Below are 20,495 nucleotides of genomic sequence, written 5' to 3' on the forward strand. Positions count from 1 at the left end.
GACGTGTGGGGGGCGCTCTCTAGGGAGGAGTGAGCACACTCGAGGGGGGGGCGAAAATATCCAAGAGTAAATATCATTTGAAAGAACTGATTAACAGACTGAAAGGAAAAGCAGACATACAAATAGAAAAGAAAATGCATTTCAACATATTTAACAATTATCTTATTAAAGTAAACAACTCTGAATCAAAACCTACTTAATAAAAACATACCAAATTAAAAAGAAATTTCGTGATTATTAGTGATTTCCTTGGGCCTGTCTTGAAGAACAAAGTTTTTCGAAGGAAGACTTAATGTCAGAAATAGCCACTCTCAGTTCTGTTTCTATATTGAACCGAGATCTATATTTTGTCTTCAAAGAAGTCATAGCAGAAAATCCAGTTTCACAAATGTAGGATGTTGAAAATGGTAATATAATGCGAAATGCCCCTGTTCTTAGTGCGGAAAAAGAATCCTACTCCTGACCAAAATTCAAATAGTAATTTATTATTCAATTGTCTTTTGGTTTCGCCACTTGTCATAAAATCTGAATTTTTCTTCCTCATCAATGGAAAGTCCTTCAGGAATCTTATGAAATGGATCTCTACTAACTCACTCGTAACTTGCTATCAGTTTGTCGTCAGCAAGAACATACTTTTTAAAATTCTTCGTCAGCAAGGCTAAATGATTTTCAGTAGTTACAAAAAGAACTTTTACAATGTCCTTCTTCAGCTTTATAAATTTTAGTGCTGTTAGAGGTTGATAATCAACCTCATCTAGGTCCTAGATTGCTTTCAAACTATTTGCATTCTGTTCTTTAATTTCCTGTGTTCCAATTAGACTATGCTCAAAACAAAATTATGCGTAGCAATATTGAATTTGCTTGCGAAATTATTAATATTTTTATTTAATAACCTGTTTCAGCTATCCCAACTAGCTTCAGTTTCAAATTTTGTCTGTGGTGCCCTCGTATTGACGGTTAAGGGGGGGGGGGCGCGTGAGCTCCCGTCAGTGTTCAAAAGAGGACGCAGAGCCTAAAAGGTTGAGATCCCTGGGCGTAGATAATAGATACTTTCGTGTATGACTGAGATTTTCGGTCACAGTCATAGATAATAAATTGATTTTTGCCTAAACATCAAAATTAAAAAAATCAAATTTTCACTTCGCCCTAGTAACTAAAAACTCCGCACGGTTCATAACTTTCAGCGTCCATGTTTGTAGTTATTGGGCATTGTTTTGTTTTACAAACAGTTATTTCTCAGCAAAGGTTGGGCATTAATATTTTCTTTCTTCATTATCAGGAACACGCGTTTCAACAGTCAAATCCGCAGTTAATCCCGGCCGTCCCAGCCACAACCTACAATCCGTACTTGTCAGCGAATCCCATGATAGCTTCTGGATTAGTTCCTGCTGAAGCTTTGGCTACACCTCCGCAACTAACACCTGTCATGCCCACGCCTATGATGACCCCGAAGACTTTACGAACTGACAGATTGGAGGTAAATAATACGACGTTTTCCTCGTAAACAATCAATGAGGGAAAGAAACTATTTCTCAATAAATCTCCTTGCCCATAAACATGACATAAATGTTTTTTTTTTCTATTATTTTTCTTTTTTTTTTTTCTTTCTTTTTTTTTTAAGTAGTACGATTATTTCATATCTCATACAGTGAAACCTCTTCCAGCGGCCACCTGTTTTAAGCGGCCACCCCTCTTAACGGTCAATTTTTTGCGGGGGGGGGGGGATTTTTTGGCTCATAGACTTAATGTTAAAAACACCCCCAGCAACGGCCACCCAACCCTTCTTAACAGCCGACGAGTGAGTGCGCCCATCCTATTTTCCTGAAAAATTTATTCACTTCCTGTATCTAATATACAGCCTTTCGGTTCAATGAGAAGTGTTATTGGATGTTAACGAATTCTAATACTTTTGGAGTAAAAATGTCACTCACGCTTATTTAATTAGTTGGTCAGTATGTGTGTGTGTACGTGTGATTGATCTGGGTTGCAAACAATATTGTTGAGGAATATTTTTATGAATCTCGAACAACATATAGAATTTCTGAGCAATACGAGCACGGAAAACTGGCGAGAGTATTATCAGAGCACGATTTAAAATTTTTTCCAAGTACCAAACAATAATGGAGTGCCTTGATATTTACAGTGTTGACTGAGAGAAGCGTTTTCTAGTTAACGGTTAACGAGTCTCGAAAACCAGCGTTTTTCAATCAAATCTAAAATTATTTTGAGATTGATTTAAATTAACTCTTGCGTTTGCTGTCTGCATTATTAACGTGTTGAGATTTTTTTTTTTTTTTTTGTGCCTTTCAGGCACTAATTCAGCCTTTGACGATCAACTTTCTAATACGTTTTGTAATCGTCAGCGAACTAAATTTTCAACTGAAGTGATTTTGGGGTCTTGAGAAGTGTAGGTAATGTAATCGAAAATTTGGATGCAATCACAAATAAATTTGTTAGAGATTTACACCTTGAACTGAAAAACGAATTTGAAAACAATTGTTACATAGAAGAGTAGAAACTTAAGTAACAAATTGTTCTGTTTCGTTGAAATATGCAAAAAATAATTAAATAAAGTAATATTTCCTCTTTAGAAAAGTCTCATTCATTTTACGTGTTAGACTTGCTTATATTATGCATTATAGAAATTATATTGCCACAGCAATGAAAACCCTTTAAAGTGACCAACGTCCAAAATTTTAGGGAACGGAAGAGTGGCCGTTCAGAGAGGTTTCACCTGTTGTACGATTTTCTTTTCTTCCGTTGTAAGACATCAGCAATGTCATATTTATTTTCTATCATGCTCTAACTAATATGTATTGACCTGTTCCTTGGTATCATCAAAAAGTTGCCAAAGGGGAGTGTATTTCATTTAATGCGTCAGATATAAATGGTTTTTCTAACAATTATTACTCAAATTTTTATACAGTAAAGCTTGACCAGAAGCACTAACCAGTCCTCCCCCCGATTACGCCTCTTCTTATCAGAGTCAAATTGTACAACGTTTTAAAATTTCTTAATCTGATGATTTACATTTCGGCAGCTCTTTAGCGTCGTGGCTACGTGACTCTTATTTGGGGCTGCATGTCACGCTTTTTTCAAAAAAAAAAAATATATCTGCAAATCCCTGAATTTTGTGAATTATTTTCTTATAACTTGCTTCGAAAGATATTTTAGTTTTGATTTTCAAGGAAAACGTATGTGCATAGAAAACCTATTCAATAATTATTGCTGTGAACACTTTGGAACATAGAAGCATTTATATTACTTGTTTTTAATAATATTCTTTTATTGGTTTATGTTTTAAAATATTCAAAATTATTTGATAGATAAAGACACATAGACGAAGTTATGCTCTTTAAATTAACGCTTGGATCTCATATAAAACCTCACTACATATACAACTATCTGGGTCAGTATTGATTTTTAAAAGCAATCATCAGAAGGTGAATTGAGGAATCATACGATTGTAAAATTTATCTTTTTTGTGAAGAAAAACAATTAAGTATCTATGTGAAAATGTTTCCTCTTAGGTATGCCGAGAGTTCCAGCGTGGTCATTGCAAGCGACCAGAGAGTGAATGTCGCTTTGCTCATCCCGTTAAGCCTGTCGATAGTTCTGAAGGCATGGTGACTGTATGTATGGATTTCGTCAAAGGACGTTGTTCCAGAGAATGTTGCAAATACTATCACCCAACTCCTCAGCTTCAAGTGCAGCTCAAGGCCCAACAAGCCGCTTCCATGGTAAACATTCCTACATTAATTAAACAGGGTGGTCATGATTAAAGTTACTCTGTTAAGACCCAGATAGACCTCGTTCTAATGGATTATGTCATTAAAACGTGGTAGGTTGAGTTTTGGTTAAGGGAAACAGAATTGAAATGTTTTAACTTTAGATCCCTCTGTTTTTTTTTTTTTTTTTTTTTTTGGTTTTTTTTTGGATGAACGAAAGAAAAATTTTATAAATTGTGTCTAAGAGACTACTTTATTTTTTTGAGAATAACTTGGTAAGAAAAATTTAATTTTATGACTGTTTGCCAGCGAATGGAACCATGTTTCCTTTTGCCGCACAGGCTACGAAGAAAATGGAAACATTCTGTTAAATTCCCCATTAGGTTGATGTAGGTAGATAACCACAATAAACACAATTAGTTTAGAAGCTTAAGAAGTTCTACACCAACAATAATCAAGCTGTGACATGTAAGTCGCATGCGACCCGCTGAATCGTCCAAATGCAATTAAGCGTCATTTATAAGGAAAAGTTATTCAAAAAATTTAATTACGTGCCGAATTTTTATAAAAGACACACAAAAGTGCAATTCACATCAAAATTTAATCTTTCCAAAAATTGGAAGAATGAGAAAATTAGCTGTTTCCATTTACCCCAGAGTGCAGGATTTATGGGGTAAATGGTAACACCTAAATTGAACAACAAAAATAGGTGGAACGACGAAATTCATAACTAAATGTTTTTGGTTACCTTTCACGTGACGAGTAAAGCTAGTTAAAACCTGTTGCTTCGCCTATTTATACCTGTTGGAGAAGAAAATGTAAGATCACTAAATTTTAAGCAGCAACTCTTTTCTGCGTAATCTTTAAACAATGATAACGTAAATACAATTGTTTGGAAACACGCGCAGCTCTCAGAATGTCTTCGATCACCAACAGTTTAACTTCAAAAATTACCACAAGTGTGACAATCAAGTTTGTTTCCATTTACTCGATGTTTTCTTTTGCCCCAAATGACCTTATATAAGTTGTATGGACCAAAAGAAAAAGACAAATGCAATTTAAAAAAAATAAAAAAATTACTTTGAATTTTGACATTTTGAATTCAAATTATGTTTTTCGCAATCACGAGTATGTGTATGTAGGCGTGTGTGTTTGTGTGTGGGGGTATGTGTTTGTGTGTAGGGGGTATGTGTATATGTGTGTAGGCATGTGTGTTTCTCTGTGTGCTGGCATAAGTGTGTGGGTAGTTGTGTGTATGAATGTGTGTGTGGGGGGGGGTATGTGCATGTGTGTGTGCAGGCATGAATGTGTGGGTAGTTGTGTGGGTGTCTGTATGTATGCGTGTGTATACGTGTTTGTATGTGTGTATTTGTGTATGGTGTGTATGTATTTGTGTGTGTGTGTGCGTGTGTAGTTGTGTATGTATGCGCGCGTGTGTAGGACATGGATGCAACCTGGAGACGGCTTTCGCTATAGGTGCAGTATCGTGAGGAGCCCGTCGACGGTGATGGTGCGGAGGGTGATGGTGGGAAAATAAAATGATAGGAACGCCAAAAACAGTTAAATGAGAACAATAAGCAATCGTGATTGCTCAAAAAAAAAAGTTTTTTTTTTTAAAGTCAAGTGGTTTTTTTAACAATTGTAATTATCATGGAAAAGTTGCTGCAAGTTGTAGAGCAACTTTTCTCGCTACTGTTAAAACACGCTGTAACTCTCGTGAGCATGGGATTGAAGCAAATGGAAATCGTATTGAAGACACTCTGTTAAATCGAATACTTTTGTGCCTGGTTTGTTGCTTTTTTTTAAAAATTGCTCCTTGCTCATCGAGTGGTAAAACTTTGAGTTAATGTTTTGTTTTGCCCACGGTAAATATAACGCTTATACTGAGTTTCAATGACTTACGTTCGATTAAAACGAGCTCTTCGTATGTCTAAACAGAGTAACTTTAATTCAAAATCCCCATTATTTTCAGTAAGTTACCGTCCTATAGCCAGGGCTAAGGCAGGTTTCTCACCTCCAGCTCAGTCACTTCCTATGCCGGGCTGATGAGTGCTAATAAGCACGAAACTGTAGTCCTCGGCTGAAATGACTGAGCTGGCGGTGTATTTCCTGTATTCCCTTTATTGTTCACGTGGTTAGTGACAACGCAGGAAGAACCGGCGATAAATTTTCAACTTGTTTTAGGTTGAATTTGTCCTATATTTTCGATGGTTTAATGAGTCAGAACGGGTTTTTTGATTGTCAAAAAAAGTTTCATTCTTAATTTTAAACACTAATTATTTTTTTTAATTTAGTTTTTTTGAAAACGTTATGGCATATTTTTTAGTTAAGGCCATTGTGCAGCTTTAGTGTCAAAATTATTAAAATACATTAGTATTCATGATATTATTTTATGAGGACAGGGCGATGAAAAGTAAAATTGTAAACTGGCTTAGGAATGCTAAAAGGTGGAGGACCGCTGTACCATACCAACATAACTGTAAGCGACGATCACAGTATTGCTCGAAAATCATTGGAGGTCATATTAGGTTGTTAAAATTATCTTCTTTCTTTTTCAGGCTTACAACTGTGTCCCTTACAGTAAACGGGCAGCTGTGGAGAAATGTGGAATACCTGTTTACCAACCAGATGCAATGTACCCACAGCCTCTAACAATGCAAGTCCAGCAGCCGCCACTGATGCCAGCGTCTTGTGAGTGGTCTTGTGAGTGATTAGCAATTTGATTGTTGCCATATTTTGAACTTTATACCAAAGTAGTGTAGTACAAATTGGCTTTGAATATAAGCTCAAAGAATTATTTCAAATCAAGTACTGAATGATTGTTACATGTTACAAACGTTATATGTTACAGGTTTGTATTTCCATCTACCATTTAAGATACAGGAGGTCCCAAAGTGACTTCCCCTACAAAGGACGCTCTATACCTTGTACACCAATCAAATCAAATTTTTAGATATGGTTATTTGATGATATATGCTGGAGAATGTACAGAGTCTGGCATATTATCCAACCGTATTTGTAGACACCACTGGGAGATTTGTGGTGAAAATACGGTGGCAGAAGTTGTATCAATCGATAGCAGTGCACGGGAAATTTGCAGTAGTTCCAGTGGCGTAGTGGGAGAATCGTCGTGTGTTGCGAAGATGTATATTCATAATGGTAGCTCAGTGATTACTATTCAGTGAGCATTTCGCATTTAGTTCCTACTTGACCGACATGTTGTTGTATCGGATATGAAAACTGTTCACGTTTTCAAAGGTTGGAGTCACGGGTGCTACTCTAAAGGCCAAAACACCTAGCCGACTTCACACAATAACAACGCTGAAAATGTAGCGCATACGAGAGCATCAAACCAGGACTCTCCAAACCGTTTAGCAATCAAACATGATGCTCCACTGCAATTTTCTGATATGAATATAAGAAAAATCTTGGATAGTGATCTTTGCAATGTGAATAGTTTTTCCATCCAACCAGGATAATATTGGCCAATTTGGAATCGAAAGCGAAATACTTGTACTACTCAATGAACCGCCAATACGAATATACTTCCCCTCCGCAAGAAACAAGAAAGCTCACCACGACACCGTCATTGCAACTACCGAAAATTGCCTTTATACCACTACTGATCGATGCCATCTTCGCCACCATATCCCCACCACAACTCACACAGAGCCGTCTTCAAATACCGGAGGTTAATATACCAAACCCTCTACTAACTACTAATAATGACTCTAAATTTACGAGATCTCACTATGTTAGGAAAATTGTTTTTAAGAGTCCTGGTGTCGCAATGGAAATTTCGGACTTCTTTCGGAACCCAAAGTGATTAAATAAATAAACACGACCAGAAAATGATAAGAACTTTGAGGAAGCACGATCGTAATCTGCTCGATTGGGTAGAGGAGGAAAATTTATTCATACATAGGAGGTAGAAGAGGTTGTGCTTTATAAGGATCAGAAGATATAAGTTCAAACTCTCGTTCAAACTAGCACCTGTGGTTGTCATGTAGCAGAAGTATTGAAAGACTGCTCTCAATAGTTCATAAAATGGGGGTGGGAAAGTTTCAGGGGGTGCCCCACCCTCTAAAACCCTCCGAAATTAAAGCCTTAAAAATACGATTGTATGCCCCAGCTTTGGCAGCGAAAAGCAGCTGGGATGTGGTTCAGGGACTCGTCCAGAGCAATTTTCGAAAATTAAAGTTATGAAAACGCAGTTTTAGAGGATCTTCGACTATGAAAATTGATGTCAAAATTGAACTCCTAAATTAATTAGTAATATTTTATATTTTTAACCTTTTGTTGTCGAAATACAATAAATCAATTATAAGAGTTCTGTTTTACCTCCGTACTTCCGTTTTCACCTTTGAATAGCTAACTACTAGTGTACTGGTGAGCTTTGTCATTACAATTCTTCAAATTCCTCTCTTTTTATCCTTTATCTTTTCTGTTAGAGACATATTTCTGCTTGCCCACATATTTTTCTCTACTTAGCTGTGATTTTCGACACAATATTTTCATTAAAAAAAGGAGAAATGTCAGAGGCCTCTATCTAGCTATCATATTTATTTATCCATTATTTTTTTAAAACATGACTTAACATTGGTTTCTACAACTGACTGGATGCTTTTGTTCCTTGAAAAATGTTTGAAACCTGTATTTCGGTCTTCCTTAGGAAGATGCTTTCATCGGCCATCGGCCAAATGAAGCAAAAAAACTATCTGCCATCGGCCATCTTCAAGGGCGCTCAAATAGGGGGCAAGGGGGGCTCAAACCTCCCTTAAAGATGAGAACTTCCTTGCTTTTAGTGCTTTTTTCTTTTCAAAAATGTATAAAAATTTCTTTTCTAGTCATTAATGAATAAGTTATTAAAAATGTCGAATTTTAATATCTCTAATCTGTACTGAAATCGGTTTTTCACGGGGAAAATATTCTGCTAAACCATGGAGAAAATTTTTGAGCCCCTCCCCCCCTTTAAATTTTGCGTATGGGCGCCCTTGGCCGTCTTTGAACCATCGGCCAACAATCGGTAGAGCTCGAATCGTTACGCAGGTCAAATCTTGTCCATACATTTAACAGTACATAGAGAATGTTCTGGACATATATTTTACAGAATAACGCGTGGTCAGAAATCATTCCTGCATTGTGTGGCTTAGCTACTCCCCGTACTTCATTTCAAGAGTTGATTTTGACTTTGAGGGCAGTTGAAAAAGTTTTGGAAGTTATAATACTGTAACTTTACCTCACATGAAAGAGGTTTTCTCGGCTTGTACACAACATGTTTAGCTTACACACATCGCTTAATTATAATAAAACATTCCCATCTATTGATTTCAGGTAACAGTTGAAACTTATGATTATCTTGAGAAAGCATATTTTTCTGCAAAGAAATCTACAGCTGTTGCAAAAGTGTACCTAATAAGTGTAGCTTATTAATAAGAATTCCTCTGCCGGCGCTATGTGGGACTTTTTTTCGTTAAAATAAATTCAACTTCCTTTATTTAATTGTACAAAAAATTTCAAATTTTTGATCACCGGTTTTGGCTGTTTCTTTAAATACCTTGTTGTCATTTAGCATTTTAAGTTATAAATTACTGCCCCAATCGCGCTGCGTTTACAAGCAAACATACAAACTGCTGCGTAGAAATCGACACTCGTCAGTATTGTAAACGCTCTCGTAGATCCTTTAGTATTTAATATGAGCTATTTCTAACCATCAATGGTCCTAACGTAGCACAATCACGTCATTTGAACAAACCCTTAATGTTCGTGTTTTAAAGAATCCCATTAGAATTAGTCTCTGTATATTATTTACTCAAACTGATTTTATCAGGTGGTCTATTTTTTTTTCCAAGTTGTACGTCCTTCGTTATATATATGAGGCATTCAGAGCAAAGTTGGATCAAGTCCATCTCGACTTAATTCACTTTAGCTCTGAACGCCTCATTTATGAACATAACATTTCGTTCCGAAAATCTACTTCGTTCAGAGCTAAAGTGGATCAAGTCGAGATGGACTTGATCCACTTTCGCTCTGAATACCTCATATAGTGGTTTTTTCTTTTTCATTAAAAATGAATTATTTAAAATTTATAGATTATTTCATTTTAGTTACATGCCTGCCATCAGCAGTCCCTGGTCAAGTAACTATGCCAAGATATTAGACACTGGGCATTATGTAAAGCAGAATCAAAGTAAGCATTTCCCTTTAATATCAAAAAATCATTAGTTTCATTTATTCACTATGTTAAAAAATGTGAACATTCTAAACTTTCTAATCCATCTAAACTAATAATTAACAAAAACAGATTTTTAAAACAAAAAGAAAGAAAATACAGTGAGTTTTTTATGCTTTCTACGCAAATGAGCTTTCTGCATCATTTTTATCCAAACTATAATGTTAGTATATGATGATTTTAATTTATTTCTGACAAAACCTAATGTCGTATTCTGTCGTTCGTCTCGTCAATCATAGTTGACATTTATTGTTTTAATGAGAATAGACCATATCATTAAGACTACTTCGCTAAAAGAGATTATATTTACTGATTTTTATTAAATTTTCCGTTGTAAATATTGTCAGTATGTGCTGTGTGTAATTTAATGACAAATTACAGAAACATAAAAATTAATTTGTAAAGTAAAATTTTGAACTTTAATTTTCTTTATACAATACAATGCAGTTATTAATATTATGCAATGATAATGAATAAATTTTGACCTGTAAGGTGCAATGCTGAAAATGTAAGGATACATTATTGTTTCGGTACTCTTTGTAATAATTCGAAAAAAAAAAATATTTGCTGTGAAGATAAAGTTGTAAACATTTACAAGCAAATTTGTTCTAGAACTACATGAAATATACTCTGTTGTAGTAAAATCATCCGTCGGTGCTTTTTTTTTTTTAATTTAATTTTTTCGTACAAATTTCTCACTACTCACACTTGACCGTAAATTCAGAAACTCTTGGGTCAAAAACTTAGTAATATTAAATACTTTGTCAGATGAGCGTTTTCTAACTTATTTGTCGCTAAGCTCCAGGATTCCATGGAGATCAATCAACGGTTTCGCGAAATTTTCGCTCTTCTTTTTTAACTCGAATTAATCACTTGAAAAATTGATAAAAAAAACTTCTTGACTTGAGTGAAGTCTTCAATCAGTATTTTCGGACTAAGCATCTAGCAAAAATATGAAACCTAATTCTGGGTTAAAAAAAAATTGTTACTTTCGAAAAGTTTGATGCGAAATTTGCACTAGGAACATTTAATTTTGCCGAGGTAATTCAAAGCCAAACGAATGCCCAAGGTATCGTTTACATGCCATAATAACATATTATTTTTATTTGCATTGTGAGGATGGATCAGATGTCGTTTCAAAAGCCTGTCCATGCTACTCATTACTGTTTACAAATTTAAAAAGAAAAAAAAATATTTTTTCCACACTTAGGATACCACACCACAAATTTTTTTGCTGTTAAAAGTATCTTATCTAAAATATTAGTTTTTTGCCCCGCTCTACTCTACCATTTTGAAGAAAAATTCTGTAGAAAGAATTCTGTAAAAGTTGTTTCTTGGTTTACAAATTTAAAAAAGAAAAAAAAAAACATTTTTTCCATACTAGTGTTAAGTTCCTCTCTCGTGTTAAGTTCAGCATCAAGTGAGATGTGGTTTTTATTTTTGATACTTAAGTGGAGAACCCCGTTTCTGACCTATAATGTAGTTGCAAATTGTAAAATTGCCAACATATATTTTCGTTACAATTGGGAATATTCATCTTTTAAATTTCACCAGAATTTCATACATAAGAACATATTATTTTTATTTGCATCGTGAGGATGGATCAGATGTAGTTTCAACAGCATGTCCATGCTACTCATTACTGTTTACAAATTTAAAAAAAAAAAAATATTTTTTCCATACTTAGGATGCCACAGCACAAATTTTTTTGCTGTTAAAAGTCGCTTATCTAAAATATTAGTTTTTGTCCCGCTCTACTGAACCATTTTGAAGAAAAAATCTGTAGGAAGAATTCTGTAAAAGTTGTTTCTCTACCAGTACAATGTCGATGCAGGGAAAACAGCCTGTCCATGCTACTCATTACTATTTACAAATTTAAAAACTAATATTTTAGATAAGCGACTTTTAACAGCAAAAAAATTTGTGCTGTGGCATCCTAAGTATGGAAAAAAAAAATTTTTTCTTTCTTTTTAAATTTGTAAACAGTAATGAGTAGCATGGACAGGCTGTTGAAACGACATCTGATCCATCCTCACAATGCAAATAAAAATAATATGTTATATGGCATGTAAAAGATACCTAGGGCATTCGTTAGACTTTGAATTCCCTCGGCAAAATTAAATGTTCCTAGTGCAAATTTCGCATCAAAGAGAGCCCAAGTGCCTCCATCTGGTGGAAACTGGGCGTCCGTGCCATTGATATCCATGCCTTAATGGAGGCACATGAATGACTGGATGCCGTATCGGGGGATCGCACTAGGTCTGCTAAGGGCTAAATAGCTTAAAACGCGGTCCCCATTTGACTATATATATATATATATATATATATATATATATATATATATATATATATATATATATATATAAATCATATTCATGGTTGATACTAATATTAAAATTGAATATATTTTACGTTGTTGTATTTTCTTAAGTTTAACTGTATTACGTTCTCAAAAATTAGTTTAAATCTAAAGATATTATTTTTTAACTTAAATTTCCACTCCTGAAATTCTACCACTTCAAGTAGTAGCCAAGTAATAACTGCCTGCCTGTAAATCTGCTAATTTCTATGCTATGCTTGCTATGAAACCTTTTCTTGTTCAACGTTTTGTGAATTTTAGATGAATCAAAACAATCTCAAAATATGATTCTAGCTAGCTTGAAATTTTAGCTGTACGGAACAGCTTTTCTATCTTTACCTAGAAATGACAAAATTAATGCAAAAATGCCTAAATATCATTTTCAATAATCCACTAAGCATTTCCAATGAAAAACCTGGCCAATTATTAGTTGAGATGTGTCCCTTAATAGAGGTTTTTTTTTATTTTATTTATTTTTTAACATTTCAGAATGGTTCAATATAGGATGGACCAAAAAATGCATGTTTTAAATAAGCGACTTTTAACATCAAAAAAAGTTGTGCTGTGGCATCCTAAGTATGGAAAAAATGTTCTTTTTTTTTTAAATTTGTAAACAGTAATAAGTAGCATGGACAGGTTGTTTTCCCTGCATTGACATTTTACTGGTAGAGAAAGAACTTTTACAGAATTCTTCCTACAGAATTTTTCTTCAAAATGGTACAGTAGAGTTGCACAAAAAACTAATATTTTAGATAAGCGACTTTTAACAGCAAAAAAATTTGTGCTGTGGCATCCTAAGTAAAGAAAAAATATTTTTTTTCTTTTTAAATTTGTAAACAGCAATAAGTAGCATGGACAGGCTGTTTTCCCTGCATTGACATTGTACTGGTAGAGAAACAACTTTTACAGAATTCTTCCTACAGATTTTTTCTTCGAAATGGTACAATAGGGTGGGACAAAAAACTAATATTTTAGATAAGCGACTTTTAATAGCAAAAAAACGTTGTGCTGTGGCATCTTAAATATGGATTTTTTTTTTTTTAAATTAATATTTGGGTTTTTAGTTTGCGTATGATGTTGAAAGTGAAGACAAAGCGTGTCCAAAAAAAGATCAAAATTCGAAGTCTTTTATCCAATTAAAATAATTTTAATGTTTGTTCCAACACCATTTAAATGATTCATTTCAACTTTTCATATTTTTGGGGGATTTTGTTCCTATTCTTGTGGTTTCTAGCAGGGTTCGTTAATTTAAATACGCTTGATGTAAATCATAATTAAAATCATGATTTAAATCAAGTGATTTTTTTAAAAAATAATTGATTTAAATCATGATTTTAATCAAGTGATTTAAAAAAAAATCATTGATTTAAATCAGCTGATTAGAATCAAGTGATTTTTTTTAACAAAATCATTAATTAAAACCAGTTGATTTTATTTGTATAAATTAATTTTGCATTTTTAGAATGTGTTGCTCTAAATTTAGCTACATTGTGTTCTACAATCTTAACTGCAACAGGCAAAGCTAGATAGATCCCTCTTCCTGTGTGTGTGACAGATTTTCACTCTTGAAATGTTGCTTTTACTCCAAAATTAGTTCAGAACAAAGTGAAATTTGCAGTTTTTCTTATACACCTTGACTAATATAGTTAAGTATTAGTTCAATGTATTATTTTTCACTAAAAACGCACATGATAATGGAAACATTTTCTTAAAGCGAAGCATAAAACAAAATCACGTCTTATCTAAGCATTATAACATATTTATAAATCTTAAAAACGTATTGAATAGTTAGAGAACCTATCCTAATTTTAAAAGTAAGCTGAATGGATTCATCTATTGTATGAAACATATCATGTTTATAACTGTAAAGTAATTAATATATACAAATTTTTGAAAATCTAAAAAAATCGATTTAAATTTATAAAAATCCGTCTTTTAATATGTTTTCCAAAAAATCAAAAAAAAAAAAAAAAAAATCACGAACCTTGGTTTCTAGACTTACTGTTGACGTTATTCTGAAAGTTTTCCTTATTCTTGAATAATTTTACTGGATTATTTTCCTTGATATGATAGGGATATCCTTAGAAGACGTAGAGTGTTTTATTTAGTTATTCGATATTACAGCTGTACACAGTTCTTATTTCTTGAAGTATGGAGTTATTAATTATGGAGCGCAGAAATGTTTGAAAATAGAGAGAAAAGGTAACGTGTGTGTGTGTGCGTTTCAGGAGAAATAAAAGAACAATGTTCTAAAACCTGACAGAAATTCTCTATTGCGGAAACTCATAATTTTCAGAAGAAAATTGAAACTTTTTCATATTTGTTTAATTTATTTATTTATTTTGTACGTGTTCTATGTCAAAAGCTCTTTTCCATTAAGTTTGTTTAGGGCGAATCCCCTATTTTTAGTCCGGAGTTTAGATTTGAGCTAAATTTTCCTGTACCACCAAGGTTTTTTTTTTTTTTTTCATGAACAGTTCAAAATTGCACAAAAGTTTTTCAAATCAAAACATGAAAAAGAAGGAAACAAATTATTCTAGCTTTTTCGAACCAAAATTATTAGTTTTAACCGAAACGCTGCTGTTATTAGAAGGAGACAATTAGACCGACCGACGGAAACGCCTTTCTCGACTTCAAACCCCTTCTTTCTTCCCCCTTTTTTTTTCAATATTTATATCTGTTTTTATTATTTTTCCTTTAGCAGTATTTAGGGGAAGGGTGGGGGCACATGTAAGCATTCAATTTTTTTAATGATAATTTGAATAAAACAAATCTTGAAAAATTCGCAAGTGATGGCAGTACGAGACCTACCTCTTTTGGTAAGACCTTTAGAGCATTGGGCCGTTTCTGTGGTGACTGTTCGGTGTTGTGTTTCTGTGGTGACAATTTCTTTGTTTCAGCAGCTGTTGTATGTAACTTCATCAGTGTCTTCTTCCCGTGAAAACACATTTTAAACAAACCAGTATCCTAAACTTAATTATAGCAAACCATTGTGTGAACATTTATATAAATTTATGACAATGTTCAACTTTTTTTTACTTAATTAAATATTCTTTATTTTTTCAAGTTAATTTGCAAGTTAATCCTAGATCCTAGTTAGTCCTAATTGTTTTTTTTTTTTTTAACTTTAATAAATGTTTTTGTGGTACATGTGGGACTATAGGGGCAACTTTTTATCGACATGAAATATCGAGTTTCCATTTTTCTTTTTTTCAATTCGGTCTAGTACACAAGTACCGGTTTACACTTACAGACGCAAGTCGGCAGGGGTTGCCGTTGCTTAAATTATCCGAAACTTTTTCTACAACTCTTTTGACATAAAAAGAAAAATATAAAAAATAGTGCGCGATTTGAAAAATCCACTTTAATTTTGGGGAAGAGGGGGGGACACCCTATTATATATGTCAACTCTCGATCACTCGAAGTCGCAAAGGACGGCAAAAAGCTTCGGGCCTTCTAGGATTTTCAAAAATAATGTCTTTTTTTTTTCTTAAAAACATAGGAATTGAATATTCAAAAGAATAATTTGACAAAGTTTAATATTTTTAACAATTATTTTAATCCTTGCGCAGATTCAATTTCATTTCTTACGCATCTGTACATAACATCGCTAGTGATGAAGTGCTATTCACTGATGCCATTAGTGCAGAGCGCAATATTTAGTTCGCTTCCTTATTATCATAATCTGGAAACGGGTAGGCAGAAAGCGTAAGTATTCAGTGCGCCAGTGAAGTAGCGTGACGAAGTTCATCACTTGTGACGTGATAAAGACTGCTCCTTATTTGAAAAATCGGAATTTAAAAAAAATTAATTAAAAATTAAACGTTTTTAAGTTAAAAGTTTTTCCTCGATCCATGTTTTTTTTTTTTTTTTTTTTTTTTTTTTTTTTTTCGCTCATTCTATCAACTTCAGAGACTAAAAGTAGTACTTTTGACTGATGAGAACTACCCCATTATTAGTACAGTACAAAAATATTTTAACAGAGAATAAATTTTATTAACATGCTTACTTAAAAAAAAGGAAGTTATCTTTGTCTATTCACATTTCTTTTTCTTTATCGGACTTTAAGAAGTCATCCAGTTTGTTATCAAATCGACTTTCTGTTTCAAGCTAAGCGTTTTCATTTTTCGTTTTGACATTTAACGCCACGCAACCAAATCTCAATCCTGAAGTCTGGATTGGAATCTGTCAAGCAAGGTTACCACATTTTCAGGGTATCGGAAAACCCAAAATGTTAAGAAAATAGCCCGAGACAATACAAGGTCGCCCAATTTCTCTTGATCACATTACTTTCAAACAATACGTTGTCATAAAAGCACTAATTTTCATGTCGTCCAGAAAAAAAACTACTTTTTCTAGTTTTGACAAAATTTATACTGCAGCGCTTTCTCATCAAGGTCTGGAGGAAAAGGACACGGCGCCAACGCTCGTCTTATAGAACCTGGGGGGGGGGGGGGAGAAAGGGAAACCGTTATGTTGCACTATAGTATTTTGTAAATGAATTCCTCTCTCATGGGAATTGATAAAGCAAAGCACTGTGAAAGGAAAGAGAAAAAAAAAAGAAATTCGTATGTTTTTTACTGGATTTTTGCGAATGAAATGAAAACAAAACTTTCATAAGAGCTTCGACTTAAAAGTACTTACCTTCGAGATGTAACTTAGCATTGGAAAACACTGATAATTTTGGGACCCAACGAAAACTTCGAGATGAAGGAATATTCGAGTTATAAGACTTTGTGTTATCGAGAGTTTACTGTACGTATATTTTCCGCATTAAAGAGTTATTCTTTGAAATATGACGATCATCCTGTTTTCTTTTATTTTGTTCATTTGTGCACTAGGCTTGTTCACGTGTGCCCCAGGGACATATTTGAACAACTGACGAAATTTTCAAAAATACCCCAAAGTAAAGAAAAAAATTTTTTTTTTAATCTCAAAAATCCACGACACAAAGAAAACACTATTCAGACATGGGGACACTTTTTCTCGAAGAAATTGATATTTTTTGAAAAATAAAGAAATGAAAAAAACTGTTGCCCCCCTTTTCCCGACATTATTTTTTTTTTTTCGTGCTTTGTTCTATTTTTTGATTTTATGGCAAAATAGGTTAAAAACGAAGAGAAATAAGTTCACACGCTTTATATAATAAATGTTAAAAGCAACGTTATAGCACAAATGTTCAAAAATATTGCAATATTTATGAAGGTTTTGCTAAGTTCTTTAATAACATTGATTTATCATTTATTTTATACTGAACAGAGATAAAAAAATTTCTTTCTTACTTCATTCATTTAAATAAAATAAATTAAACACTTTTTTTAAATGTATTTTAAAGAGTAAATTATTGTAAACCTGTTTCGACTTAATCCACTTTCGCTCTGAACGCTTCATAACAGGGGCGGACTCGCCCGTCGGCCCTCGGGCCGATGCACCCTCAAGGCTGAACACCTTTTTACATATATTTTTTTTATTTTTTTAAATTTGTTTTTATATATTTATTTTTATTTTATTTTATTTATTTATTTATTTATTTTTTGCAACTTTCTGTTTTTCCCCTTGCGCTGCGAATGTTTCCTATGCGACTTCATTTCGCTTTTTTTTTTTCTTTTCATTAAATTCGTAAACGTGTGTACCATCGGGGTTTTTTCCGCACCTATATTTTTTTTTTCCGCCCTTTGGAAGCCAAGGTTGGCACCCTCTTGCGGGTCCCAGTCCGGCCCTGCTCATATCTCTGAATGCAACATTTCGTTGCCAAAAAAATACTATGTTCAAAAGCTAAAGTGGATGAAGTCGAAATGGACGTGATCCACTTTAGCTCAGCTCTGTACTCCTCATATATTGATACTCGAGGTTATGACCTATCGCATTTTTCTTTAGTTACTTTTAATATTATCTCTCGCTTTTGTAATTTGTGGTAGTAAAATTAGCATTATATTTTTCAGATGGGACTCATATGTAAAGTAATGTAACGAAGACTATATTGTCAAGATTGTGAGCACTTCGAACTCCAGGGCCTTCTGAAGTGAGACCATTTCTTCTATAAGAAGACTGTGCTTCTCACCTTCAGACAGTCTGTGATATGGAGGCAGCGTGTGAAGGTGACACACAATCCCTCTGTCTGATGGGCGTCTAGTCATGATGGAACTGGAGAACGCCTTCAGGTTTGAAACTTCGGGCTAATATCTTTTTTGGATGAACTGGAAAAACATTGCGGCCTCTACGAAGTTACAGTGCGTTTCATGTCATGCATAAATTTCAGCTGGAACACTCATAAAAGAGACATTTCTTCAGGACCAAGTTACTGAAAGACAATTCTGATCCCTTACTGAAATAGACGGAATGTACTTCAAGATGTGATACACCTCTGAGAATTTCGCTTAATTTTTTGTTAGAAACATTTAAAAAATGCTATAGCTAGTAAAAGAGAAGAATTTTTCATCAAAAAAACTTCTGACTGAACAAAATATAAATTGCAAAATGTAATAAATTTGTATGAATATGTACGATATGGTACTTAATGATAAATGTATTATATAATTGCAACACAATCAAATCAGTTTTGATTGTGTTACAATAAAATCTGAACGATTTAGTTCAAAATAAAAATGAAGAAATCCTAATGAAAACATTGCCTTTCAACCGTATGTAACTATCTATTTGAGCATATTTTTTATGCATTAAGTACTTAATACATTTTTCGACATAATTTTAAATTTCTCAAGAAGGTGCAGTGATTGAAAAAAAATATGCTTATGTCCAGGCGAACATTTTAGCTATAAATCAAATATTTATCATATAAAGATGTATCCATTATTTCGAAAGCGCGTATTCAAGTAATTAAATAATGAAATTAAATGCTGGAAAAAAAGGAATAGTTAATATTTTTTTTTTAAATATTCCTCATCTCATTAAAAATATGCGTCAATTTTTCTAACTTCTATGAAATACTTTCAAAACTAATTTTACCAATTCATAATATGAGCTGCAAAATGCGGATAAGTGAACAGCTGATTTGGAAAATAACGCGTAGCTTTTAATTTAACAAAAAAGAAACTACAAGTCGTAGTCTGGTTTATATGAATACTTACTCTATGACACTTAATGATAAATTAATCATATTGTAGCAATCTAAATCAGGTTTAGACGATTTTGTAAGGTCGGTTTGATTAAATCATATTACATTTTACAATGAGGAAAAACGAAGAATGCTACATCCCTTTCTTTTTAAAAAGTGAAAAGAAAAGAAAATATTTTTTTCTTATAAAAATATGGATTAGTAAGAATCTATTTTCAGACAAATAATTCATCGTTATAGGGGTGGGAACAGGGCGTGCACGGGGGGGCGGGAGAAAGGACACCTGTTGGCAAGGGCCCGAGCCTAAAGTGGGCCCGAGATGTCAAAATGAGGGTTAAACATGAGTAGGGACGTAGGGGTAACAATAGGAAGGGTACCCTTACGTATTGCCCCCCCCCCCCCCCGTAAAAGTCATAAGTGTCGGGCCCCAAAATATCTGTGCACGCCCCTGGATGGGGGTGGGACTCGTTAAATCAATTAGTTTTACATTAATGTTTACATGTCACCTAATATACAGCCATTTTTTGTCTGGTTCATTTCAGTAATAGATTGCACGTATACTAGCCAAAAACATGCAACATTGAGGCATTTGTTGTCTTTCTGCCATTTAAGCTCGGCAATGAAATAGTGACTTCCCGAAGCCTTGTTAAACATATTTGTTTTTAGGCAAAAGTGTTCGTTCCTGTATTACCCACACTGATTTTCGCTTTTCATTTGTTCATGAGTTAAATTTTAAGCTTCATCGCCGTATCAGGCCACGATTTATGCAAAAACAAAAGTAATGGTGAATGACAATATATTTTTATTATGAACTATATCAGGGTGGCTATACGTTCTTCTTCTAAAAGTATCTTACTTAATGGTTTTAAGTACGTTAAATCATACGTTTTTTTAGACACGCTGTAAAATGGAAGTAATATTTTATAAAACAACCAAATATTAGTAAACGCATGCATTTCAAACCGAATTAAACCATTGGTAATTATTCATTCATCAATACTAATAATCTCAGGTATATCACATCCAGCTTCGGCTGTCAAAGTAAATATAGTATGGAAAGAAAGTAATGTTATGTCTTATATGAACGAAAAACAACAGAAC

General features: G+C 33.7%; 1 protein-coding gene across 2 annotated transcripts in view; it reads left to right on the forward strand.

The window, feature by feature from the left end:
* Positions 1-19,200, forward strand: part of LOC129231447 (muscleblind-like protein 3) — a 373,842-nt gene extending 354,642 nt beyond the window's left edge. Inside the window, exons 3-7 of one of the 2 annotated variants that reach the window (XM_054865765.1) lie at positions 1,280-1,477; positions 3,531-3,740; positions 6,287-6,431; positions 9,836-9,918; positions 18,262-19,200. In XM_054865765.1, the coding sequence (XP_054721740.1) occupies positions 1,280-1,477; positions 3,531-3,740; positions 6,287-6,431; positions 9,836-9,888 (606 nt within the window). In that variant the 3' untranslated portion in view covers positions 9,889-9,918; positions 18,262-19,200. The remainder of the gene's footprint in view (positions 1-1,279; positions 1,478-3,530; positions 3,741-6,286; positions 6,432-9,835; positions 9,919-18,261) is intronic. The other variant, XM_054865766.1, reaches the window with a different exon arrangement.
* Positions 19,201-20,495: the final 1,295 nt, after the last annotated feature.

Source organism: Uloborus diversus, chromosome 10 (assembly GCF_026930045.1).
Source record: "Uloborus diversus isolate 005 chromosome 10, Udiv.v.3.1, whole genome shotgun sequence".
NCBI classification, from domain to species: domain Eukaryota; kingdom Metazoa; phylum Arthropoda; class Arachnida; order Araneae; family Uloboridae; genus Uloborus; species Uloborus diversus.